This window comes from Macaca thibetana, chromosome 14 (genome assembly GCF_024542745.1).
Source record: "Macaca thibetana thibetana isolate TM-01 chromosome 14, ASM2454274v1, whole genome shotgun sequence".
NCBI lineage: Eukaryota > Metazoa > Chordata > Mammalia > Primates > Cercopithecidae > Macaca > Macaca thibetana.
In genome coordinates, this window is record NC_065591.1 from 8,740,468 (window position 1) to 8,763,841 (window position 23,374).

A 23,374-nucleotide genomic window follows, 5' to 3' on the forward strand; every position below is an offset into this window, starting at 1 on the left:
TCCAGCCTCCGCTGGCCCTGGGAACCTCGAAGCCGCACCAACCGGCTTAGGATGGCAGAGCCGCCCTCCTCAGCCTCGGCCCACTCTCCTCCGCCTATTGAGAGCCCAGGTGGAGGGGAGAAAAGGCCGGCGCTGGGGTAGCCTCGTCCAACTTTATTGCTCTGGAGAACAGGAGGGCAAGCCGGCGAGGGGCGGCAGTGCCCAGGCATCCCTCTCCCCGAGGCTGCCGGCCCGGCCGTGCCGTCGGGGAGGACCCCGCACCGCCGTGAGCGCACACACACACTCGGTGACAAATAAATACGGCGGCCGCCCCGCCCGTGGGGTCGAGGATCCGCCCTGCCCCGTCCCGGGAAGCGCGCCGGCGGCCCCTAGCGGACACGCGCGCGGTATCCGGGACGGCCGGGTCCTCCGCAGCGCAGGCCCAGGGCAGCGGCGGACGCCGGGGTCACGAGAAATTATGGACCACCCAGGCCGGTGGCCTCAGCTCAGCACGCAGCGTTCCCGCCGGCTCAACTGCCGGCTCAGCTTGCGGCGCCGCTGTTCCAGGCCGCGTTCCAGGCGCTCGTCCTCCTCCAGGGCGCTGGGGGGAATGGGTTCGAGTCAGTGCAGCGTTGGGCGGGGTCCACACCAACCCTCTGCGGGAGCATGTCCTGGACCCTCCCAACTCCCAGCGCCGCCCAGCGCCACTCACATCCGCTCCTTGTGGTCCAGGTCCCGGACCAGCTCGTCACGCTGGTTCACGAGCGACACCAGCTCCTCCAGCAGGAGCTGCTCTCGGTGCTGCTGTGCGGACGTTTTCTTCCAGTCTGAGGGTCGAAGCGGCTAAGCGTCAGGAGGCGCGGGCCCGGCGCTGTGCCGCCTCTACCCTGGCTCTGTCCTGCCTCCTGCCCCCTGAGCCCATGTCCCACCTTCGATGGCCAGCATGGCCCGCAGCTCGCGGCTCAGCAGCTCAAACCTTCGCTCCAAGTCCTGCTCCTCGATGCTGGACGGTGCAGGGGGGTGGCAGGTCAGGAAAAGCGGCATAGGGAGAGAGTGCCCAGGGCTCTGGCCACTCCCTGACCCCATCCCACCTCCCCAGCAGTTCCCAGGGAGGGCAGGGCTGACCGCAGAGCTATCCTCCAGTCTCCAGACCACATTATCTCTTTTCTTCTGTTTTCTCCAATTGCTGGGTGTTTATGTTGCCCCCCCCACCCCGAAGGACCCCTGAAGGATTATTTGCATGAACACTCATAAACAGGAAGTATTGGCTACAGTTATTCTTAAAAATGATCCCAAACGCAAAAGGGAGGCAAAGCCGTCCCCACCCAGCAGGATGACAAAGGCAATGGCCGCAGAGTGGCTTTGGACCCCACATGGGAACCAGATCATATCTCTCTGGGCTTCTGTTTTCCTTACTGTAAAAGAACAGGGTCACACTGGGGAATTCAGCCCTCAACTTCCTGGGCCTCGGTTTTCTTTTTCTTTTCTTTTTTTTTTTGAGACGGAGTCTCCCTCTGTTGCCCACGCTGGAGTGCAGTGGCCCGATCTCGGCTCACTACAGTCTCTGAACCCCGGGAGGGTTCACGCCATTCTCCTGCCTCAGCCTTCCCATTAGCTGGGACTACAGGCGCCCGCCACCACACTGGGCTAATGTTTTGTATTTTTAGTAAAGACGGGGTTTCACTGTGTTAGTCAGATGGTCTCCATCTCCTGACCTTGTGATCTGCCCGCCTCGGCCTCCCAAAGTGATGGGATTACAGGCGTGAGCCACCGCACCCAGCCGGTTTTCTTATTAGTAAAAATAGTTCTAATTTAAGAGTTTTATCCTTAATTTTTTTTTAATTTTTATTTTTTGAGGCAGAGTCTCGCTCTGTTGCCCAGTGCAATGGTCTGATCTCGGCTCACTGCAACCTCCACCTCCCGGGTTCAAGCGATTCTCCTGCCTCAGCCTTCCAAGTTACCGGGATTACAGGCACATGCCACCACACTTGGCTAATTTTTGTATTTTTAGTAGAGACGGGGTTTCACCATGTTGGCTGGTCTTGAACTCCTGACCTCAGGTGATCTGCCTGCCTCAGCCTCCCCAAGTACTGGGATTACAGGTGGGAGCCACTGCACCCAGCCAGTATTACACTTTAAGCACCAAATTGGTTAGGACAAAAATAGTCAGATGGAGGAGGAATCATTTGTCAAAAAGATCTCTGTAGGAAGAAGAAACTAGTAAAGAACCCTAACCAAAGTAGCTGAGAGTCCCTCTGCTCTCCTGGCCCGGGGCCAGCACTCACAGCAGCTGCAGCTGGTCCTGCCTCCGGATAAGAGCGTTCTTCTTGTTGACCAGGGTGAACCACTCCTGGATCAGCACCTCCTCCTGCAGCTTGTTGGCACCTGCATTGGACAGGGACAGTCACCAGGCCTGCCCCCTGCCCCCAGTATCAGTGTAGGGGGTTGGGGGAGGGGGTTTGCTCCCTTGTGACATCCCAGAAGCCAGAACTGGGTGCCTCAAGGAAGCCACTTCAGGGCCTCAGCATGCCTGGCTGTAAAATGGGAACGCTGACGCCAGCCGTGCCTCTTCCCAGCTTCCAAGGTCAGGAACAGCTGCAGGGCCGGGCAGACCTAGTGACGTGTTGGGGAAGGGACCCCCAGATGCATGCCCCACCTGACTCCATAAGGCTCCTCAGCTGCGTCTCCACCTCAGACGCCCGCCCATCTATCTGCCTCTGCTCCTGTTCCAGGGCCTGCAGCTCTGCACACACATACTGACTTGTGTCCTGGAACCGTTGCTGGGGTGGAAAAGGCAGAGAACAGGGTGGACTCAGCCCAGGCCCTGAATAGGAGGTGCTCAACCATCAGCTCCTCCCACTTAGCCCTCCTTACCAGCCCAGCCTCCTCCCCTGGGCTTGGGGGTGGCTCCTCCGAGAGGGGACTCCCACCTGCAGACAGAGATGATGATAAGGCACCCCCTAACCACCACCCATCCCCAGGAAGTCCCCAGTCCAGGCTTTGTGAACAGCCTGAACTGAGATGGTCACCACTCCTGCTACTCACCAGGGGGCTGCTGAGAGGCTGCGGCTGTGGGTGGGCCCGGGGCAGGGCTGGGGTCAGGGGCCGGGCCTTCCTGTGGAAGAAGGGGCCAGTGAGGGCTGGGAGGGGTTTCCCGCCAGCCTGGGCCTGGGGCCAGCCAGAGCCACTCACACAGAGGGGAGGGGGGGTCCTTGACCCCAGCCCTTGCCCGACCCTGCCCCTCCTCTAGTCCTGCATGCACAGAATCCCTGGGCCCACCTCCTTCCAGGGAAAATGCCTCCTCAAGCAAAGGCCACGGCCTTCATCCTTCCTGGCCCTGTGGCCCTGGGCCCATCCACGCCCAGGCTCCGAGCCTCCCAATTCCCCTCCTGGGGCTGGGCTGAGCTCCGGCCTCACAGGGTGAGAGCCTTTGAAGGGCCCAGCCCAGGCCTCTCCTCCTCACTCTCTTTTTTTTTTTTTTTTTTTGAGACGGAGTCTCACTCTGTAACCCTGGCTGGAGTGCAGTGGCAGGATCATGGCTCACTGCAACCTCCACCTCCTGGTTCAGGTGGTTCTCCTGCCTCAGCTTCCCAAGTAGCCACCTGCCACGGGGATTTTCATATTTTCAGTAGAGACGGAGCTTCACCATGTTGGCCGGGCTGGGCTCGAACTCCTGACCTCAGGTGATCCGCCCACTTCAGCCTCCTAAAGTGCTAGGATTACAGGTGTGAGCCACCACGCCCAGCCTCGACTCCTCCTCCATGGAACTCCCTCAGGCCACTTCTGACTTCTGTCAGCTAGTGCTGGCTTCCCATCATGGCCAGGGCCCCATGCAGTGACCATTGCACTCACTCGATATGGCCCCATCCGTGTGATCCAGCCCAGCCCTGCCTCCTGCAGAGGCCCCACCCAGGCTCCCTCCCCTTCGGTCCTCAGGGCTTCTCAGACCCGGACCCTCCCGAGCCAGCACCTCCACATCCTGGCCAAAAGGGGGTGCCCTGCTGCATTTTCAGTTCCCACACCCAGGAGCGGCTGCTGCACGCTCACACACACAGGACAAGCCAGGCTGGCTGGATCTCCAAATTTTAGCCTGGAAGGGCAGGGCTGACCCCATGTGCCTACCCGCCCCTAGTGACTTGCTGGGACTGTTAGTGCTGGGGGTCCCCAACTTGCGGCTCAGCTGACAGCCTGGCCCCTCAACTGCTCCTGACCTGGCCCCCCAAGTTTGGGTCATCTGACCTGTGTCAGGGTCATGGGGCAGGGACAGTAGTTGAGCCACCCATGTCCACTCCCACCTGTACCTCTCCGAGAGGCAGCCCTGGACATCCCTGGCTCAGGGGCCATCCTCTCTGGCCTGGGGCAGTGGTGGCTTCCCACCAGCCACCATCATGGCCTGCCCGCTGACTCAAGCTGAAACCGAGGCCTCTCTGACACTCCCCCCCACCTTTTAGGTGTAACTGTTTCACACCTCTCCTCAGTCCCCCAGTCTCATGCCAAAGCCTCAGGCAGCTCCACCCTCAATGTTCCTACCACCCTGAGCCACGCCTAGACTCGGCCCCCTGGCCACAGTGACCGACTTTCAGTTCCCAAAATAGCTTTCTCAGCCTGGAGTCAGCCTCCATCTTGGGCTGCCTGGTACCAACGTGACCTCCATGACCCAGCCCAGCCCTACTTCCTCCAGAGACCCCCTGCCGGGGCCCCCACACTCTTCCCACCGCCCTCCCTGACTTCCATGTCTCCAGAAGCCTCCTCTGATCCCCAGGCTGGGCAGATGCTGCTCCCATGGCCTCTCCCATCACAGCTCCAACCCCCACTCACCCCATCACAGCTGCTGGTTTCCCATGTCTCCCCCTCATACAGAGCTGGGCCCAGAAAATACACCCGGGGTACACTGACTAAAAACAACAGCTCATATCTACCAAGTGTTTCTGTGCCCGGCACTTAAAGCACTTTATGTGCATTGACTCACCGGATCCTCCCAACAGCCCCGGGAGGCAGGGCCCATGACCCTCCCCGCTTTACAGATGAGGAAACTGAGGGTCAGAGATGAGGCTCCTAAAGGGTCTGGTCTAGGACCCAGGGTTGTCTAACCCAAAACTTTTTTCCGAGCTTGGCCACCAACTTGCTGTGTGCCTCGGGGCCAGTCACACCCATGGGGCCATTGTTTGTGTCCTTGTATGTAAAATGGGAGAAAGCCCAGCCCTGTGTGACCTGGGAGCTGCAGGGCTTCTAGAAAGGAATCTAAGGAAACACACAGCTCCCCTCTTTTTGACAGCAATCTGCAGAGAGCCTCAATGCCACCTTGCAAAAGGCTTTCATACACACTGTAAGAGCCCATGGGCAGGCCAGGCACATAGAGAGTGCTGAGCTGACGGGACAGGCAAAGGCAGGAGGGTGGAGAAATCCAGCCTTAGCAGCAGCGGAGCTTCCTCATGCCAGGCCTCATGGGAATTTCAGTGCTTCCTCATGTCTAACTCAAATTCCTCTTTTTTTTTTTTTTTGAGACAGAGTCACGCTCTGTCGCCAGGCTGGAGTGCAGTGGCACGATCTCAGCTCACTGAGACCTCCGCCTCCGGGGTTCAAATGATTCCCCTGCCTCAGCGTCCTGAGTAGCTGGGACTACAGGCCTGTACCACCATGCCCAGCTAATTTTTTGTATTTTAGTAGAGACAGGGTTTCACCATGTTGGCCAGGATGGTCTCGATCTCCTGACCTCGTGATCTGCCCGCCTTTGCCTCCCAAAGCGCTGGGATTACAGGCATGAGCCACGGTACCCGGCCTCAAATTCCTCTTTCAATACCCTCATGTCTGGCCCCTCCTCGAGGAAGACCAGGACTTTGGGAGCTCCCAAGGGCCGGGCCAGGTCAGACCACCTCCCACTGCACACAATGGGCATGAGGGATGGGGGTGGCCAATGAGGAGTCCCCTCCAGCCCCATGGGTCAGACATCTCCTGTGAGACAAGAGTTGAGGGAAGGCCTGACTTGGAAAGGCCAGATGCTGGAACTGGGACCCAGAGGGGCATAGGTTGGCACCTCCCCTTTAAGATTTAAAGAACCACTGACACACATTAATGGGGCTGTGGCCAGACCAACAGATGGGCCAAAGCTGGCCTCATCCACTTGACTCCTGCGTATCATATCTCCTACAGGCGGGCATCACCCGTGCCCTCTGTCTCTCACTCACAGGCTCAATGCTGTGCCTCTGACCCTACACCCAGGACTCCTGCTCTCAGCCTAGCCTCATTGCCACTTATGGACCTTCTGGGAGATGGCTGGCAGTTCCCTAAACGAGACCTGAACTCTCCTGCTGCCACGCTTTTTGCTAATGCAGGTCCCACCATTTGAGAACCCCACTCATTTTTCACCTGGGAAAAACCTGGCCATCTTATCCACCTAGCACCTAGCTCAAATGGTGGCTTCTTCCAGAAAAGCTTTCCCAATGAATTCACTCCTTTCCTTCAAACGCAGGGGTCATTCCTGGACAGCTGAAGGTGTGCAGCAGCCTGGCAGAGCTGCCCCTTGGTTCACAGGCAGGATGGGGCAGTGCTGGGACCCCAGCTGGAAAACCCGTGTCCTGGACTCCAGCAGCTGTGGGTCACTGAGCAAGTCCCTGCTCTTTCTGGGACCATGCCCCTTTCAGCACAGTGACATGACACTCTAGGAGATGACCTGCAACCCATAGGGGATGACAACAGGGACATGGGCCCTCAGGATCTCCCATCTCCAACCTTCCATTGTAAGAAAAGAGGAGACTGGTCTCCAGCATCTGGGGTTAAAGATGCATGCCAGAGTCCTGGGGCTGGGAAGCCCTGGAGAATCCCTCTTGAGTACAGATAGTCTGCACCCAGCTTACGGGGCAGGGTGGCTGCTGGTTGATGATGAGCCACCTGCAGGGAAAGAAATGCCCAAACCCACCTTCCAGCCTCCCAAGCGCTGGGCGGAGGGCCAGGAATGTGGATCCTGCGGGAACTTCCTACTGCAGCCTGCGATTCCCCACACCAAGTGCCAAGCACTAAAAACCCTCAGCACTTATCCCAGGCTGGCGGCAAAGCCCGGGACCCTGCCTGGCGGGCTTGAATGCGTCCCCTAACAGGGAGCTCACTACCACACCAGAGGACTCTTCCACAGCACCAGGGTCCCTCTGATCAGAAAGCCCCTCCCGGGTCCAGCCAAGCCCCGCCACTCTGAAACCGTCACCTTCGCGCCAGCTCTGTCCTTGGGGTCCCTAGGGACTCGCCCCGTTCTCTGCCCAGCTTCCCGGGGAGGAAAGGAGGAGCCCTGACACTCACTGCAGCCGCAGCTCCCGCAGCTCCCGCGGCTCCGGCGTCCGGATCGTCCACCGAGAAGGAGCTGCTGTTCCGCAGCCTTGAGCGCCTCTTCTTGAGCAGGTCGGCATCGCGCACGTGGGAGAAGGAGCCGTGCGCGCGGGGCGGGGGCACCGGCCCGGGCTCCCCATTGACCGAGGGCCGTCGCAGCCTCACGCCGCCACCGCCCGGCGCCCCCGCCCCGTTCACCAGCCCCTCGACCGGGACCTCCGCGGGTCGCGCCTCTCGGGGGACCTCGGCCCCGCTGTCCTTGCAGGCGCGGCCCGTGTCCGCGTTCCTGGAGGCCGCCCCCGGGGCCGCCCCGTCCGTGCGGTCTTCGGCTTCCTTGGGCTCCTGGGGCGCCTCGGCCCCGTGACCGCGCAGCCGCTGCGCCAGGCCTCCGGCGTCCAGGTCGTCGGGCGGGCTGGACTGGGCGCTGCCCACGCGGTACGTGCCGGCGCCGCCGCCGCCCTCCAGCTGTACCAGCTGCAGCTCCTGCCCGGTGCAGAAGGCGCGGATCTGGCATAGGTACGTCATGACGATGAGCTTGTCGGGCACCGACAGCAGCACCATGTCCGCTGGCTCCAGCAGCCGCGACACGCCCAGAGCCGCGAAGCCATCGAAGGCCTGGGGGAAGGGTGCGCTCGGGGTCAGCGGCGGCGGTGGCCCGCGCCACCCAGCAACGCTGCAGTGCCGCCCCGCGGAGGGGTTCCCCGGGATTGGCACCCCAGGCTTTGCCTAGCAACACCGCCCCCTCCTAACAAGGGAAATCCAGCAACAGGGCCCGCCCTCGCGTTGCTTAGCAACGGCACACCGTCCACCCCGTTACCAAAGTGTGGTTTTGGAAAAACCATCTAAGGGAGGAAAAACGCTTTAAAACAAACAAACAAAAATAAGGAAAACAAACAATTTAATGACGAAAGGGGTAAAAAGTGGCAGAACTTCCAGAAGCCACTGCTGGGCCCAGCAGCCCACCTTATCCAAATCTGAGACTGAAAGCCTGGCTCTCTAGACCCTCCTTCCCTCCAGGCAGCCCCCCATCCCATCTCACCTGCTTGTTGTTCTGCTTGATGTTGAGTGGGTCTAGGGAGGCATAATCACTGCAGAGAGAGTACTGGTCAGAGACTGGGTCCACATTGCCCTCCCTGATGGCTCCCCCATCCATTCCCACCCCTCTGGCAGCTCACATCTTGTCTGGGTAGAATCGGTGCAGGATGGCACAGAAGGCCAAGCCGTTGCGCCAGGATGTGGTGAAGTTGGTGATGCGGACGCCACGGTAGCCAGCGGTGACTGCCTGGCACCACTCCAGCAGGGACTGGCTGGAGCTGACCACGGCAGGTGTTGCCTGGGAACACAGGGGTGGGCTTAGGGAATGTATAAATGGGATCTGTGCCCTCTGCCTCTTGGGGAAGCTCATGCCTGGCACAAAACAGCCCCATCTCTGAGCTTGCAGGGGTCACCACAGACCACTGGCCAGAGCCTTGGGGCCAGGTAAAAGGGTTTCCAGATGCAGGGTTATCTGCCAAGGTCACCTAAAAGGTCAGTGGCCCCCAGACAAGATCAGAGGTCATCAGCAGCCAGACCTCAAGGTCAGCCCAGAAAATCAGCTTAAAGGTGTCCAGCTCCATGCGGCCCAGGGAAGATGGGGTAGGAGAACCAGGGCATCCTGAGAAAGGAAGGGATGAGGGGGCTCCTTCAAGCTGAGCCCCGCACCCCACCCGATCCCATTCCACCAGGTGGGTCCATGCAGAGCCGCCGTTCGCTCAGCCCCAGGTTAGTGGGAAGCAGCAGACTGGGCCCTCGGCGGCCCCCATCCCTACCTGGCTGCCCAGCAGCCTCCTGTCCTCTTCAGCCTTCTCTGGGGAAGAGGCCCTGGGTGCCCCAGCCCCTGCCCCACTGGCCACCTGTGCTTCGGGTGGGCTGGCCTCTGCGAGGCTTCCCTCAGCTTCTTTCCCCTTCTTATTTCCCAAGACCCCAGCCTCCGCTTCCTGGGCCTTAAAAGTACCAGATTCGTTCTCTGGAGACTCTAAAACCTTCATCCCTGCTTCCTGGGCCCCCCAAGCCCCAGATTTTCCCTCTGACATCCTCCAAACCCCAGCCTCTTCCTCCTCGACTCTCAGAACTCGACTCTCTGACCCTTGTACTCCAGAAATCTCTGCTTTTGCTTCCTGGGATCCTAAAACTCTTGGCTGAGTGACTGGGGCCCTTAAAGCCTCATATTTGAGAGCACTCCCAACTTCAGTCTCTGCTTCCTGGACCCCCGAAGTCTGAGCCTCTTCCTTCTCAGCCTCTGGAACTATAATTTCTGTCTTTTGAGTCATCAGTACTTGGGCCTCTGCCATTCCAGCCTCTGCCTCTGAGATCCCTGAACCCCCCACCTCTGTCTCCTGGGCCCCAGCTACCTCAGATTCTAGCCCTGGGACCCCCGAACTCCTAGATGCTATCTCTCGGGTCCCCAATATCTCAGTTTCTACTGTCCCAGTCTCTATCTCTGGAACCTCTGAACCCCCAACCTCTTTCCCCTGAATCCCTGTTATATCAGCTTCTATCCCTGGAACCCCTGAATCCCTAGATGCTATCTCTTGAGTCCCCAATATCGCACCTTCTGCTGTCCCAGTCTCTATTCCCGGAACCCCCAAAAGCCCCACCTCTATCTCCTGGACTACCAATATATCAGACTCTGCTATCTCAGCTTCTATCTCTGGGACCCCTGAATCCCTAGCTGTTACCTCCTGGGTCCCTAATATTTTAGCCTCTGTCCTCTTAGCCTCTGTCTCTGGTACCCTAGAAGCTTCCACCTCTGTCTCCTGGGTCCCCAGCATCTCAGACTCTGCTATCGTAGCTTCTATCTTCAGTGGCCCCAAATCCCTAGCTGTCTCCTGGGTCCCCAGTGCCTCAGTCTCTGCTATCTTAGTTCTTGTCTGCAAGACTCCTGAAGCCCCGGCCTCTGTTTTCTGAGCCCCCAGTACCTCAGATTCTGCCGCCCCAGTCTCTGTCCCTGGGGTCTCTATGGCCCCCACCTCTGTTTCCTGGGTCTCCAGTCCCTCACACTGTCCTGTCCCAGCACGCTCTGACTCCAGGACCCTTGATCTTGCTGCTTCTATCTCCAAGGCCCCCAGTATCTCAATTTCTAGTGTCCTAGTCTCTGGGAACCCTGACCCCTCAACTTCTTTCTCCCGGGTTCCCGGCACCTCCAACCCTACCACCTCAGTCTCTGTTTCCAGGACCCCTGAAGCCCCAGCTTCTGCCTCCCAGCCTCCCACACCCCTGGATATTGCCCCCTGGGCAGGTGATAACACGGCCCCCTGCCAGCTGCTCACCTGGGGCCTGGTGCTTACTGCTCCAACAGAGGGGCCCTGCTCCAGGCCTGTCCCCTCAATACCAGGGGCTCCGCCCCTCACTTCTACACCCTCTCTCTCCTGGCCTGCAGCAGCCCTGGCCCCCTTCAGGTCACCAAGTTGCCCAGAGTACCCTACAGTCTGATCCATCGTCCTGACTCCCACCCTCCCCTGAGAGCCCCTTGGAGGAGCCTCAGGGGTCCCCCTGCATCTTGCCTCAGGCATCAACCCTGTTGCCTCTGGTCCCTTAGTGTCCACATGTCTCACCTTTGACCTGTGCTCAGCATCCACTTGACAAACTGCTGAACTCTCTTCAGCCTCCCCAGCTCTGACTCCTGACCTCTTAGTGTTTGCCTCTCTGCCTCCTGACCTGGGCTCGGTGTCCACCCCACTGGCCTCTGGACTGTCCCCAGTGCCCATCTCTTCAGCCTTGACTCTCTGCCCTCCAAAAGGGTCTCCAGAGCCTTTATCCTCAATGCTCAGGCCCAGCCTAGCTCCATGGGCTTCTGTCCCTTCCTGAGGGCATGCCTGGGCCTGGGTCTCCCTAGCAGAGCCCAATCCTGCTGGAGGAGCCCCTGAGGCTTTGGGAACCTCATCTTCCCCTTGGGGGACTGGGGGCCGGAGGGCATCAGAGCCTTTCCGGAGCCGAGGGGCTGGGGTTGGGGCCGTGTCCTGGCCTGGCTGCCTTGAAGACCTGAGAAGAAAGCAGGAGGGGGAGTTGGGGGGCTGCTGTGGCCCCAAATCTCAGCACCATCCCCCACCCCTCAGACTGTTGGGGCCCTGGAGGGGCAGGTTGGTGGGGTGAGGACTGCGGCTCCTATCAGGGGGCAATGGGGGTGGGGCTGGTTCCAAAGCTCACCTCATCTCTGGTGAGGTTTCCGGGGGCCTTGGGGCCTCAGGGCCCACCTGGCCCCCGGCTTCAGTAGCTCGTTCTGGCCCCTGGCCTCGGGAGGCTCTGGCTGGGGGTGCAGGAGCACTCACAGGGGCTGGGCTGGTATCCTCAGCATTAGAAGGGCTGGCAACTGAGAAGAAAGTGGGGGAATGCTGTGGCCTGGGCCCAGTGACCTGGGGTCCGGTCTCCACCCCCAACCCCAGCCTGGGTCTCACCTGTCTGCCGGGGTCGTCCTTGACCTTCCTCCTCCTCCTCACAAAGCGTCTTCAGCTCTCGAGAGGGATCTGGGGGTGGTAGGAGAGGGCAGAAGGGCAGAGTCAGCCCAGGGCAGGGCCCTGCAGGCCTGACCCCCTCCCCCAACTACGGTGCAGGGCCTACCTGGGAAACGCCCCGGCCTCAGGGCACCGCCCCGGCCTGCGAGAAGAGACAGGCCCACAGATGTGGAGAGAAAGAGAGAGAGAACCACAATAGTGGACAGAGAAAAAGCCTGGACAAGCAGCGGGGAGGGATGAGGAAGCCCCAGCTGGCCCAGGAGGGCTGGTGGTGAGGGATCAGGAGCGGGGCTTCTGAGCCAGCTGTCCTGGGTCAGGTACGGGCCTGGCAAGCACCACACAGGGATGAGAAGAGGACCCAGGAGCCCAGGGAGACATTGGGAACCCATCCTCCAGGACTCAGTTGAAGACTAAGGCCATCACGGAACCAGCAGCCAGGTTGGGACGATTGAGGCTGCCGGGTTGGTTGGGACTGCCTGGGCAGTTATGAGTTCCCATCACACGGCGGGCACAGCAAGTGGCTGGTGGCCCGGGAAACCCTCCCTCCCCAGGTCTTGGCAGTCTGGATCCACAGCGGGCTGTGAGCCCACCTGGCTGGGTGACTTGAGCCCGGGCCTCGGGGGCTCCTGGGCCATGAGCCTCGTCTTCATCACTCTCAGCAAAATCATCCAAGTTGCCCACATCGCTAGGCTTCACACTCATGAGGCTTGCAAGACTCTGCATGTCATCGTCCCTGGCGGGCAGAGGTTAAAGGTGAGGGTGGGGGTTAGAGGTCACAGGCCAGGGTCAAGGAGGGCAGGTAGGCACTCACGTGGCACGGCCCTCCCGCAGCAACACCCCGGAAAGAGTGAGGCTCAGCTCAGCCTGCACCACCTTCACTGACTTGGGCTTCAGCCGCAGCCTCAGCGGGACTTGGGCAGGCACGGGCCCTGCATGGCGGGCCAGGTCCACCTCGGCCGTGGCCAGCACCTTCCGCTGCCCCTTAGACTCCTGTGGGCCAGAGGAGAGACCAGGGGAAGGAGCATCAGTGCTGTCCCAGGGTCCCCAAGATTCCAGACCCAAGCCCACTCCAGACACTCACATTTTCAATAATAAATGTCCACTCTTTGGCCTCATACTGGTCCACGTGGGGGTCCTGGGAAGGAGTGCTGGTGAGTACACGGCTGCTGGGGCGGCAGCAAAGGGAGCAGAGCCTGTGCTGGCTCAGGAGGTGCTTGGTGGTGGTGGCTTTTTTTTTTTTTTTTGAGACGGAGTCTTGCTCTGTCGTCCAGGCTAGGGTGCGATCTTGGCTCTCTGCAACCTCTGCCTCCCAGGTTCAAGCAATTCTCGTGCCTTACCCTCCCAAGTAGCTAGGATTACAGGTGCGTGCGGTGGTGGCTTTTACACATGCTGCTACCTCCTCCTGGGATGCACCCCAGGTTCTGGTCCCAGCTGCCTCTCATGCTGCATGTGTTGGGTAAATGCTGCCTCCTCCAAGGAGACCTCCTGGGCAAGTCATGCTGAGCAGGCCCCCCTAATTCTTGGCCTCACCCCCCGCATCCTCTTCTATCTGGATGAACAACCTACCAGGAGACCCGGGTGACTGCCCGTGTTGCAATTGCCTGCCCTGTTGCCATTCATGCTGGAGGGCTAGAGACTCACCCTGTAGAGGGTCACGGAGATGTCCACATTCTCAGGTACCATCCACACCACGGTGCCCCGGTATGGGTTCTGGATGCCCGGCTGCCAGCTGTGGGCCTACAAGGGGCAATCTGAGTCCTGCCCCGATCTTAACTCTTCCCTCCCACACCCACCCTATCACCAACCTTGACACCATCTTCCTCTCTTCTCTGTGGATTCTGATCTGAACTTGAACCTGACTCCACTCCCCCATCAGCCCCCATCAGCTTCCCACTGGCCCCCATCCCTAACCTGGATCCCCAGTTGCCATCCTTCCCCACCTTGGAGCAGATGCGTCGGTTCCGCCGGGTCCACACCACCACCAGCTTATCTGGCTGCCTGGGGAGGGGGAGGGGGAGGGGGAAAGAGAGTGGGCTGCCTGGTCAGGCTCACCCGCCTCCCCATCTCCTCTTTCTCCTCCTCCCCCAGCTCCCTCAGGGTCTTCCTTCTGCCCACCTCTCCCTCCTCCAGGAGAGGGCCTGGGCAGCCCTTTATCTGGGGCCACAGGGTGCAGGGTGGAGCTGCTAAGGCAGGGTGGGGCCACAGCAGAAGGGCAAAGGCCCAGACAGTGTGGGCAGGCAGGGACTATGAGGAAAGACAGCAAGAGACAGGGACAGGCACATTCAGAGACCAAGACACACAGAAACACAAGGACCCGGTAAGAGACGCCAGACACAGATGCGCACTTGAGCGTTGTGTACACACGCAGACTCCCACACAGGGAGAGACAAAGACGAGGGATAAAAGAAGTCCCTTCGCGCAAAGATGTTTGTGGAGCGCCCACCATAAACCCAGCCCAGTTTTGGGGACAGAGGCGGGCAAAAGAGGGGCAAGACCTTTCCGATGAGGACAATGGAGGTGGGGGCAGACTACCAGTCAAGAAAGAAATTAACAAGCGAACTTCAGGGTGATGTGAGGGAACCCCTTGGGGGTCTCCTTGAGGTTGGGTGTCTGAGCAGAGACATGAGTGGCAGGGGGATGGGCTGTGTGAGGATCTGGAGAAAGAGGGAATGGCAAGTCCAAGGGTCTGCGGCTGGAGGGTGACGTCAGAGAGAGGGGCAGAGAGTTGGGGATGAGGCCAGAGAGGCAGTAGAGAGTCAGCTTGTCATTAACCAACACTGCCATCCCTCGCCCGCCATGTCCAGCCCTTTGCTGGGCCCAGGGGTCCCAAGGAGGATCAGTTTTCAGCGAGATGTTGACAGTGGAGCCTGGGGGGTAATCAGGGAAGACTTCCAGGGGTGACATCTAAACTGAACAGCACATATGCCAGGTCAGAGGAGAGGCAGAGGCAAAGCAAGAGGACAGAGATGGCCACGCAGGGCCCATTCTCAGGCACTGAGTGGACTCAGGGCTGGGCCTGGGGGCAGAAGGCCCCTTTGGGTTAGATGTTCAACTGCTGCCCAGGAGGGGTGATGCTTGAGGGGACAATCCGGCCGAGGGCAGCACACAATCTTGCCTTGCCTGTACCCAGCCCCATGCCAGACGCTTGGGTTTGCCCAGCTCACTGTTCCTCTAGGGGCCAAGCCAGGATAACTGGCTCTCTGTTAACCCTGAGGATGCTGAGGCCCAGACAGATTTGGAGCCAAACAAGGTTACACGGTTGAGCCTAGAGCCCTCCAGCCCTCAGCCAAGTTCCCTTCCCCAAGCCCAGATTGCTGGCGATGGCAGAGCAAGGGTAACTAAGGGGCCTTCCCAGAAAGGGGAAGTGGACAGGGGGTGCCTAGGGAGGGCGGGGCTTGGCTGGGCAGCCTGACTCAGGCTGCGCACGCCCTCCTGGGAAGCTGCAACCTGGGCAGGGGCAGCTTCCCGGCCTGGGCTCCAGGCTAAGCAGCCCAGGAGGCCCTACCCACAGCCGCCTGTGACTCAGCTGCGTTGACACTGCCGGCACCCTCAGCCTGCTGTGCCCAGCGTTTCCCTGGCCTCCCGCAGGATGCTGGAGCAGGAGCCAGAGGCCAGAGTTCAAGTGCCAGCCCCCAAGTTCTCCCGGGCTCTGCTGAAAGATGTGAATAGCCCTCTAGCAGGCCCAGTGTGGGCAAGGCCAGGGATATGGCAGCTGCCCAAGGGACCCCAGCCTCCTGCTCACTCCCCTCCCCCTGGACCCTATGGTCCCTTCCTGCCCCAGCCCTTCCCCTGGGGAGCCTAAATTTAGCCCCATCTGGGGGGTGAGGCTCCCACAGCTGTGCCCTAATCCAGCCAAGGGAAGCTGACACCAGCGAGCACGTATATTTAGGGTGTGACGCAGGGGCCTGGGCAGCTATGGGTGGCGGCATGTGAACGAGATGCCCCTGAGCCTGCTGGTAGTCCGGGCTGGGGCCTGCACCCTCTCGTGAATCACCCCTCACCCTCCCACCTTGCCCTCCACAACCCTCTCATCCCCGACACACAACCTCCTAGGTCCTCAGGCCCCTTTAAGCTGCTCCCCGCCTCCCTCCTCATTCCTCCCAGCACTCAGTTTCCCCTTTTAAGGACATTGTGGAGATGTTTCCAGCCTCCCAGCACTCTAGCTGAAGAGGCGGGAGTTGGAGGGGTTCTTCTGGCTCAACAAGATGACAGGGGAGGAGGGGGCAACATCTCTGTTCTTAGCTGGACTAAGTAAGGTCAGGGAGGTTCCTGCCCCAGCCCTAGCCACCTGCAGACCTCAAAACTTCATCCCTTTTCCAATGCCACCCTGAATCACCTTTCTGGCACAAGACACGCGGCCTCCCTCCCCAACCCTGACCGCAGCTGAGGAAGGAGTGGACACAGGCAGAACCTCAGGCCTGAAAGTCCTGACCCCCGCGCAGGGAAGGCTGCCCACACCCCCAACTCCAGGGGTCCCACAAATTGCAAGGGCACTTCTGAATCTCCAAGCCTGGGAACAGAAACAGGGCCCAAGCTGGGGTGGGGGCCCATTTGGTCATTGGGCTGGGGGGCAGAATCCTCTCAGACTCAAAGGGCTGGATGAGGTCCCAGTTCGGAGGAGACCCCTGGCCTCCCTCCCACTCACCATTTCTTGGTGCACTCCAACACCAGCTCGTGGTAACAGGCCACGAACTGGAACTTGGCCGCCCGCTTGCCCACGCGCTGCAGGCGCTTCCACACCGAGGTCATGGCCCCCGCCGCCCCGCCGCCCACTTCTCAGGCCCGGGGCTCCCGCTGGCCCGCCACTGCTGGCCCGGCCCGGGTCCCCATGGCCTGTCCGCGCCGCCCGCCCCGTCCGTGCGGAGGTGTCCCAGACTCCGACCGGGGACTGCACTCTCCGCTGCCGCCGCTGGGGCCCGCCGGGTGGTCTGGCTGAATCGGCGGGGTCGTCTGGGGCGCGTCGGGTGGCCGAGCGCGGAGCTGGGAGCGCGCCGTTTCCTGGAGCCGCACCCCCGTCGGAAGGCGGGCGGGGCTCCGGCGCGGGGCGGGGGCCGGGGCAGGAGCGCGGGGGGCGGGGCGACCCGGCTTCCGGGGCCTCGCGCAGCGACCCGGGAGAGAGAGCAGGAGCGGGGGCCGGGGGGGGGGCGGGGGGGGACGTGGAGGGAGTGTCACCCGACAGCAGTGCCCGCTCGGGGCGCGCAGAGGCTGCGTGGACCCCGAGAGAGGGCAACCAGCAACTTCGTGCCACCCTAGAGAGCGCTACCCGGGCCGCCTCCCTTCCTGCTCGCAGCCCTGGGAGGTATGTACTGCTGGCCCCCTTTCACGGGCTGGGAAAACTGAGACCCAGAAAGGGGAAGGGACTTGCTCAGAGTCATACTGTGAATCTGGGCAAGGACCAGCTCTCCTCTACTCCATGGTGCAGCCACCCACGTCTTAACCAGAGCAGGAAGGCATCGAGTCAGGACTAACCTCGGGGGCCCAACCTCAGAACCTGACTGCTGTCGAGTGGGAAGATAATCCCAAACCCCGACAAGTAGCTGCAGATTCACAACTGACTTCCAACCAAGTGTGACCTTGGGCAAAGCGCTAACACTCTGAGCCTCAGTTTCAATGTCTCTTAAATGGGGATAATTATAGTTCCGCCTTTTACGGAATCACTGAGAGCACGAACCTCAGAAAGCATTTAGCAGAAAGCCTGGCTGATTTTGCCGTGCCTTACTAAATGGGATGAGCTATCATGGATGGGGAAAACGTGTCATTTCTGTGTGTATGTTTACTCTCCCTCCCCAGGAAAGCCTGCCTGGGGCGTTAGCGGCTCTGTGAACCCCTAGATTAGAGCCTTTATCGCTTACCCACCCGCCCTGCATGGTAATGAGCCTCTGCAGGTGTCAGCTGCCCTGGGGCAACAGGTCAGTTTGCTCCCTCCCGCTGCTCTGCAAGGTGTGTGAATGAACAGGAGCCCGGTGCGTGACGGCTACTTGGTTTAACGGGGTGTCAGAGTGCCAGGACTGCCAGCTGGGCTGCATCTCCAGGAGGCACCACACACCTCGGTGTGCGGCTTCGCCTCTTTTCAGGAGGTTGTGGGGTGTCGTGTGCGCGTGTGCGGGGCTGAGTACCCACTGTCTCCGAACGTGCTGACTTCTTCCGGTGGGCTTGACACCTGGGTTTGGTTCCCAGTCCCAGCGGTGTGGGTCCCCGGTTTCCTAAGAAGAAACCTTTAACAGATAACTGTAAAGACCGCTAGTGCTGTGGGGAGAGCCGGCGGTCTTCATAGACTAAGCGGGGAATACGGGTCCCTGGGACCCCATCAACCTTCATCGCCGCGGATTCTCACGCCTGGCCTCTGGGAAAGCCCGAGGTGCCGCAACTTCACACCGCTCTGCCTCTGCCGCGCCTCCCTCCCACCCGCTGGTTGTGAGCTCCCAAACCGTTCCAGGAGGCGCCTCCCCCGCCCCCGCCGGGGCCCCTTGCTCAGCCGACTCCGGCCACCCATTTCCTGCGCCGCCCCAACCCCGCCCCGCGCGGGGTGGAAAGTTTCCCTCCTCAAGGTGGGCGGCTCCTTCTCCTTCCTTCCCGGCCGGCGGGGAAAGCCCGAAGCGAACTGGGAGGAGGCGGAGGACTCGGAGGTCGCGGGCGAGAGAGGGGAAGTGACTCGACCGCAGTCACCCGGGCGGCTGAGCCAAGCTCGACCAGCCGGGAGCGCCCCCAGCCCCGCCCGGGCGGGACGGCAGGACCTTCACTCGGGGGTCTCGGGCGCCACCCGCCGGCAGAGCGCGGGGCCGCACCTGCCAGAACGCCGCGTCTTCCCGCCCCAGAGCCAGCCAGGCAGAGTACAACGACGCTGAGAGTATTTATTTATCTACGCGCCCTGGAGGCCGGCCCCTAAATTTAAATATCCAGCACGGGGCCTTGGCCCTCCTGGCCATGGGTGGGTATTGGGACGGGTCCTGGAGCCCTACCAGGGCAGAGGAACCCAGAGCCCGGAGGTGGGATGCCCCTGAGCCAGCAGCTGCCGATAGCAACAAAAGGTGAGGAGGAGATGGGAGCGAGGCACTCATCCCAATCCCAGAGATGCCAAGGGGAGGGGAAGATGCTTCGGGCCCCACTGCAAGGCTGAGGGTTGGCCAAGCTGGGGGTGCACACATGTGGAAGAAGTGGAGGCCCAGTACCATGGGCAGAGGCTGTACCCTAGGTACCCGCCCCAGTGCCAGTCAACCCAAGACAGGAGAAAGGGTTTGGCAGTTTCGCCTCTGAGGAATACATGCCTGGCCCTCCTGTGAGGTGAGGTGGTATGGGGGAAGGCGCAGGCTCCGCAGTCTGAGGGCTTGCCGGAGGGGGAGTTTCTGAGCCTTTTGCATGGGTGCGTGCCCTCTGCCCCCCAGCTCTTCAGAGGCTGATGTGGAAGGCATCCTGCAGCCACTGGTCACGGGCATTGTGCGTCTGGGGCACAGTGAGGGGTGGTGGGTCAGGAGGCAGGCTGGCATCGGGAGGCTCCTCATCGTCAGACAGGCCCGCATCCGGTGGGTAGGAGCTGTCCGAATGGAGGGAGGATGACAGGTCCTGACAGAAGCTCAGGTCTTGACACAGGTGTTTGTAGTCCTGGATTGACTCGTACAGGCCCCACAGCTGGCACAACAGGGACATGTCCAACTGCCGCAGCCCCACCTGCAGACAACTGAGGGTGGGCTGGAGTTGGGGTCCAGGCCACCCCAGCCCAGCCCTGCCCCGCCCCCTGGAACAGTGGGCCCCAGCCCATCTTCCCCGCACCTTCCTAAACAAAGTTTTTTTTTGTTTGTTTGGCAGTGCAACTTTAGTCACGACCCAAAAAATGGGGTTATTATCCATTTAGCAGGATGAAGTAACATCAGCAGATCATTTGAAAATATATGGTAACTACTGCCATAATTTTTAACTATCACTAATTATTGTTACCATAACCCTTGGAACCCAACTGGTGCCTGCAAGTCCTCTGAGACCCAGATCGCCTGTCCCAGTCCCCTGCGTTCCGCATCAGCCCCCCGCCCAGCTGGCCCGGCGCCCACCCACTTACCATCTCCTTGCGCAGCGCGGCCAGCGCCGAGTCGAGGTTGACAGGACGACGCGGGCCGGCTGCGGGTCCCGCGTTGGCGGCGCCGGCGGCGTGGCGGGGCCCGTCCGGGGCGCGGGCGGCGCGGCTCAGCTCGTCGTGGATGCGGCTGCGCTGGCTGTAGACGCGCTCCAGCTCCCGCCACGAGCCCCCGCTCGCATTAAGGAGGCCGCTGAGGCCGCGCGGCAGCGGTGGGAGCCCGGCCAAGGCGCAGCTTGCCCCGCCCGGCGCCTCTGCCGAGGGCAGCCCGTTCATGGCCACGGACGGCGATGCCACCTCCTTCTCCCCAACACTCCGCCCGGGACGCTGCCCGCAGGCCCCGCACCCCGCGGCCCCGCCGGAGCCCAGCCGCCGCCCGCAGGCCGCGCTTTGTTCCTTCCTCAGCTCCTCAGACTCCGCCTCTGCCCCACCCCCTCCGCATGGGCCGGGCCTCTCTTAAAAAGGCAACGGCTGTGGGACCACGTCGCGTAAAGCTGAGAAAAAGACAGCGGGGCACCCACTCACTCAAGGGGAGTTGGAAAAATGCGGCGGAGGGGGAAAAAGGCCGAAGGGGGCAGGCGTGGTTTCTTCGTGGTTCTTTTCGCTACCCCGTCTGCCCGCCGCGCCCCGCCCCCACACACACTGTGTTCTGCCCATTACCCTCCCAAGAAAAATGATCTAACAGTGGAATCAGGAGACTGGCAAGTCCACAGTTGGTGCCTAACGTGCCACCTGACGCTGAGGTCACCACAAACTCCTGTCGCTGAGTACCTGGGGTGGCCATGAGATGGAATAGGCTGATAGGGTCAGGATGCTCAGGGAAAGGAGCGGAATCTATCAAGGGGATTGGAACCCAAAATCTCACTTCCAGGTGGGGAATGGGCACCGGATGGCGGAGGAGGCTGCAGATGTGCTGCCAGACACAAGGCTAGGGTCCACCCCTCTGGCTGCTACCTTTGAAAAGGCTATCACCTCTTCCTTAGAAAAGGTGCATCACATAGTCATCTACCTACTCCCGCATCCTGACGGGAAACTGAGCAGAAACAAGTTCAACTCATCTCAGGGCGTCAAGGAGAGCAGAGAGTGGAGAGGTGAGAGGCCAAAAGTAGGAAAAACGTGAGTGCAGCTGGGGCTGGCATGCACACTCGGAACCAGGAAAAGAATAAACCACACAGAGGAACAGCTGTTTTTCTAGAGGGTTTTTCTCAGGGGCTTCTCTTAGTGCTGCAGCTGCTGCAGGCTGCGCAGGGCCTCCGCACATGCGCGGATAAGGCCACACAGCTGGATGCTAGTCTCCAGGGAGGTGCTAGAGCCTAGTTCAGCAGAGGCCCAGGTCAGCTTCTGCAAGAGGGCTGTCTGTGTGCAGGCCATGACATCTGTATTTGGAGGCACAGCAGGAGTGGGTGGCCCCTGGGCTGCCTTGAGTCCTGCTGCAGCTCCCTCACAGTGCTCCGGACGAGGTACTGGGGGCTGCGGCACAGGTCGAGAGCCCAAGGGGAGCTCTGAGGCAGAGGCCAGCTGGTGCTCCCGAGCTTGGGAGAGGGCAGCCTGGGCATTCAGAGCTAAAAAGAGGAGAAAGTGGGTAGAATGGTCAGGATGCCTGGCCCACCTCAGCCGTGAGCCATCTCCTTTCCTGCTCTGCTCTTTCTGTGCTTGAGGTGTTTTCCCTGTCCCACTATAAGGCAATTCATCCACTTTCTACTTTGTATCACATTTATGCCTTAGCTTCAACTCTCCATCAGTACTGGGCCTGATTGAGCTCAGACTCTCGCGCAGTGGCTGGCACACAGGAGGTGCTTAGTTCTCTTATTGAGTTAATGGTCCTCTTTAGAGCCTAAAGGAGAAATCATTTTACCTCTGCCCCACCCAGAGACTCCACTGTCACCCCCCAGGCCTACTGTTCTCGGGCCTCTATCACCACTTACCACGCTTCCCCCCTAAGCACATCCGGCCCCTCTCCCGGATTATTTTTTACCCTCACCGGGATTATCTTTATCCACGTCTGAGTCGAGTTCCTGACAAGCCACGCAGTAGATTTTCCGCTGTTTGTCTTGGAGGAGAATCGTCTACGGACCAAAAAGAACATGGGGCCGGAATGAGACGCCGGCGATGGAGTCCAGAGGGGAGGACTGAGGAAGGGCTGAGTGGCCCGACCCGCAGACCCATCCCTGCTCACTCGCCCGAGTCTCGCCTCACCCCGCAGTCCGCGCACGTCTCGCCCAGCATGCGGTAACCGCGCAGCAGATAGTCGCCCATGAGCCGGGAGATGCGATCTTGCCGCTCCCGTCGCGCCTGCAGCACCTTCGTCTCCGCCTCAGTCGGGGGCTCCCAGGAGAAGTCGTCGACTTCTGGGGAAGAGAAGCATAGGGACTGGGGGTCTTGCCGGAGCGGGCTGCCTCCCGTACCTCACAGCCACAAGCCCCTGCCGCCCAAGTCCTCACCGGCTCCGTTGAGGGCCATGTTGCCGTTGTCGCTGCCGGGCTCACCGGAAGTGATGTCAAAGCGGCGCGCCCTCCGCTGCGGCTCCGCCCCTTCTGTAGCGCCCGAGAATCAGGGCGGAAATGACGCCTCAGCGTGGTCCTCAGATCTCGCTGTGCCCGGAGTGGGGCGTGTCGGCTGCTACCGAGAACCTGCCCAGGGGACGCGTCAGTCAGCCGGAATCCAGGGGACATGAACCTTCCGACGCGTGAGGCCTCGGGAGGAGCGTCTCCGTGGTAGCTCTGCTCCGGTCGCAAGACCTGAAAGTGGCCTCGGGAGGTCGCCCTTCCTTTCCGTCGTGGATGAAGGGGACCAGCTGGCTTGAGAAATCCCCGCTGGCCTCCGCCTCCCCTGGGGTTTCCCTTTCGGCGCAGGCGGGGCAGCGGCATCATCACGACCATCGCCACCCGAGTAATCACAGCTAGCGGCCCTTTGCGCATTCGTGGAGCTTCCTCAGGCCTCAGTGCTTCTCACTTCGCCCAGCAAGGCTGGCCAGGAGGGGAGCCTTCTCGCATTCCGTCTATTTCAAGACCCCTCCCCTTCTGCATGCTTGGTGTCCCAGTCTGTCACCCCGCTGCTTCCCGAGGCCTGGGACTGAAGCAAAGTCCGCCCCGAAACCGACCGTTCTTTGAAATTGAAATCCTCAAAAAGCCTGCGGACTGAATAGCGCTGTACTCAGCACGCGCATTGCGCTTCCAGCCGCCCTTGGGTGCTGCGTACTGGGCAGGGTCGGGTTGGGTCCTTCCTACATACTCTTGCGACCGTTAGGCTCTTCTTAGGTGAGTTGCAAGTTAAAATTACCAGGGCTCTCTGAACTTGGACCTTGGTGCTTTTTTTTTCTCTCTCTCTCTCTCTCTGTTCCGTGTTCTTTTTCCATATGCATCCTCTCCCTTATTAGATTCAGAGAAGCCAGACAGGGCAGGCAGGGGTCCTCAGATGTGCAGTCTGCAGGGCCTGAGGTTGTACACCAGGGCAATGGAAAAGCAGCTAGGACTTGGACTTTCATAATTACATCGACAGTCTCCTCCTCCGGATGGCACATGCC

The 23,374-nt window shown here is 60.6% G+C and overlaps 3 protein-coding genes and 1 long non-coding RNA gene across 10 annotated transcripts in view; 1 reads left to right on the forward strand and 3 right to left on the reverse strand.

Moving 5' to 3' along the window:
* Positions 1 to 138: 138 nt before the first annotated feature.
* Positions 139 to 16,801, reverse strand: EHBP1L1 (EH domain binding protein 1 like 1). Of its 6 annotated transcripts, XM_050756569.1 has the most exons (20): positions 16,432 to 16,710; positions 13,727 to 13,784; positions 13,428 to 13,523; positions 12,868 to 12,921; positions 12,598 to 12,776; positions 12,377 to 12,519; positions 11,893 to 11,928; positions 11,730 to 11,798; positions 11,482 to 11,644; positions 11,214 to 11,316; positions 8,472 to 8,629; positions 8,336 to 8,384; positions 7,270 to 7,911; positions 3,025 to 3,094; positions 2,854 to 2,909; positions 2,636 to 2,759; positions 2,265 to 2,364; positions 909 to 982; positions 692 to 806; positions 139 to 580 (listed from the first exon to the last, which is right to left on the reverse strand). In XM_050756569.1, the coding sequence occupies exons 1-20, from the start codon at positions 16,533 to 16,535 to the stop codon at positions 481 to 483; spliced, it is 2,493 nt and encodes an 830-aa protein (XP_050612526.1). In that variant the 5' UTR covers positions 16,536 to 16,710; the 3' UTR covers positions 139 to 480. The 6 variants fall into 6 exon arrangements, with proteins under 6 accessions (XP_050612526.1, XP_050612525.1, XP_050612529.1 ...); XM_050756568.1 differs by lacking the exon at positions 11,893 to 11,928 and having other exon boundaries at positions 9,105 to 11,316; positions 16,432 to 16,801; XM_050756572.1 differs by lacking the exon at positions 11,214 to 11,316 and having other exon boundaries at positions 11,604 to 11,644.
* Positions 16,802 to 16,929: 128 nt separating this feature from the next.
* Positions 16,930 to 17,524, forward strand: LOC126935637 (uncharacterized). Its single transcript, XR_007719265.1, has 2 exons — positions 16,930 to 17,085; positions 17,209 to 17,524. It is a non-coding gene; the product is annotated as an uncharacterized LOC126935637 (long non-coding RNA).
* Positions 17,525 to 18,623: 1,099 nt separating this feature from the next.
* On the reverse strand, positions 18,624 to 20,723 carry FAM89B (family with sequence similarity 89 member B). Of its 2 annotated transcripts, none has more exons than XM_050757326.1 (2): positions 19,837 to 20,723; positions 18,624 to 19,451 (listed from the first exon to the last, which is right to left on the reverse strand). In XM_050757326.1, exons 1-2 carry the CDS (start codon positions 20,125 to 20,127, stop codon positions 19,173 to 19,175), a joined length of 570 nt encoding a protein of 189 aa, XP_050613283.1. In that variant the 5' UTR covers positions 20,128 to 20,723; the 3' UTR covers positions 18,624 to 19,172. The 2 variants fall into 2 exon arrangements, with proteins under 2 accessions (XP_050613283.1, XP_050613284.1); XM_050757327.1 differs by having other exon boundaries at positions 18,624 to 19,461.
* Positions 20,724 to 21,035: 312 nt separating this feature from the next.
* The window catches only part of ZNRD2 (zinc ribbon domain containing 2), a 32,726-nt gene continuing 30,387 nt past the window's right edge, over positions 21,036 to 23,374 (reverse strand). Inside the window, exons 3-6 of the mRNA XM_050757320.1 lie at positions 22,293 to 23,283; positions 22,048 to 22,199; positions 21,833 to 21,917; positions 21,036 to 21,413 (exon numbers count right to left, since the gene is read on the reverse strand). Of these exons, the coding sequence (XP_050613277.1) occupies positions 21,070 to 21,413; positions 21,833 to 21,917; positions 22,048 to 22,199; positions 22,293 to 22,311 (600 nt within the window). The 5' untranslated portion in view covers positions 22,312 to 23,283 and the 3' untranslated portion in view covers positions 21,036 to 21,069. The remainder of the gene's footprint in view (positions 21,414 to 21,832; positions 21,918 to 22,047; positions 22,200 to 22,292; positions 23,284 to 23,374) is intronic.

Bases quoted from the DNA above. Each gene is read 5' to 3' on its own strand.
- EHBP1L1 (XM_050756568.1), bottom strand. From the start codon at position 16,535: ATGACCTCGGTGTGGAAGCGCCTGCAGCGCGTGGGCAAGCGGGCGGCC. The intron at 8,630-9,104 runs GTAGGGATGGGG...CTGTGTTCCCAG, and splicing joins GGAGGCTGCTGGGCAGCCAG to GCAACACCTGCCGTGGTCAG. The intron at 2,760-2,853 runs GTAAGGAGGGCT...TTTCCACCCCAG, and splicing joins CAGGGGAGGAGGCTGGGCTG to CAACGGTTCCAGGACACAAG.
- FAM89B (XM_050757326.1), bottom strand. From the start codon at position 20,127: ATGAACGGGCTGCCCTCGGCAGAGGCGCCGGGCGGGGCAAGCTGCGCC. The intron at 19,452-19,836 runs GTAAGTGGGTGG...AGTTGTCTGCAG, and splicing joins CCGCGCTGCGCAAGGAGATG to GTGGGGCTGCGGCAGTTGGA.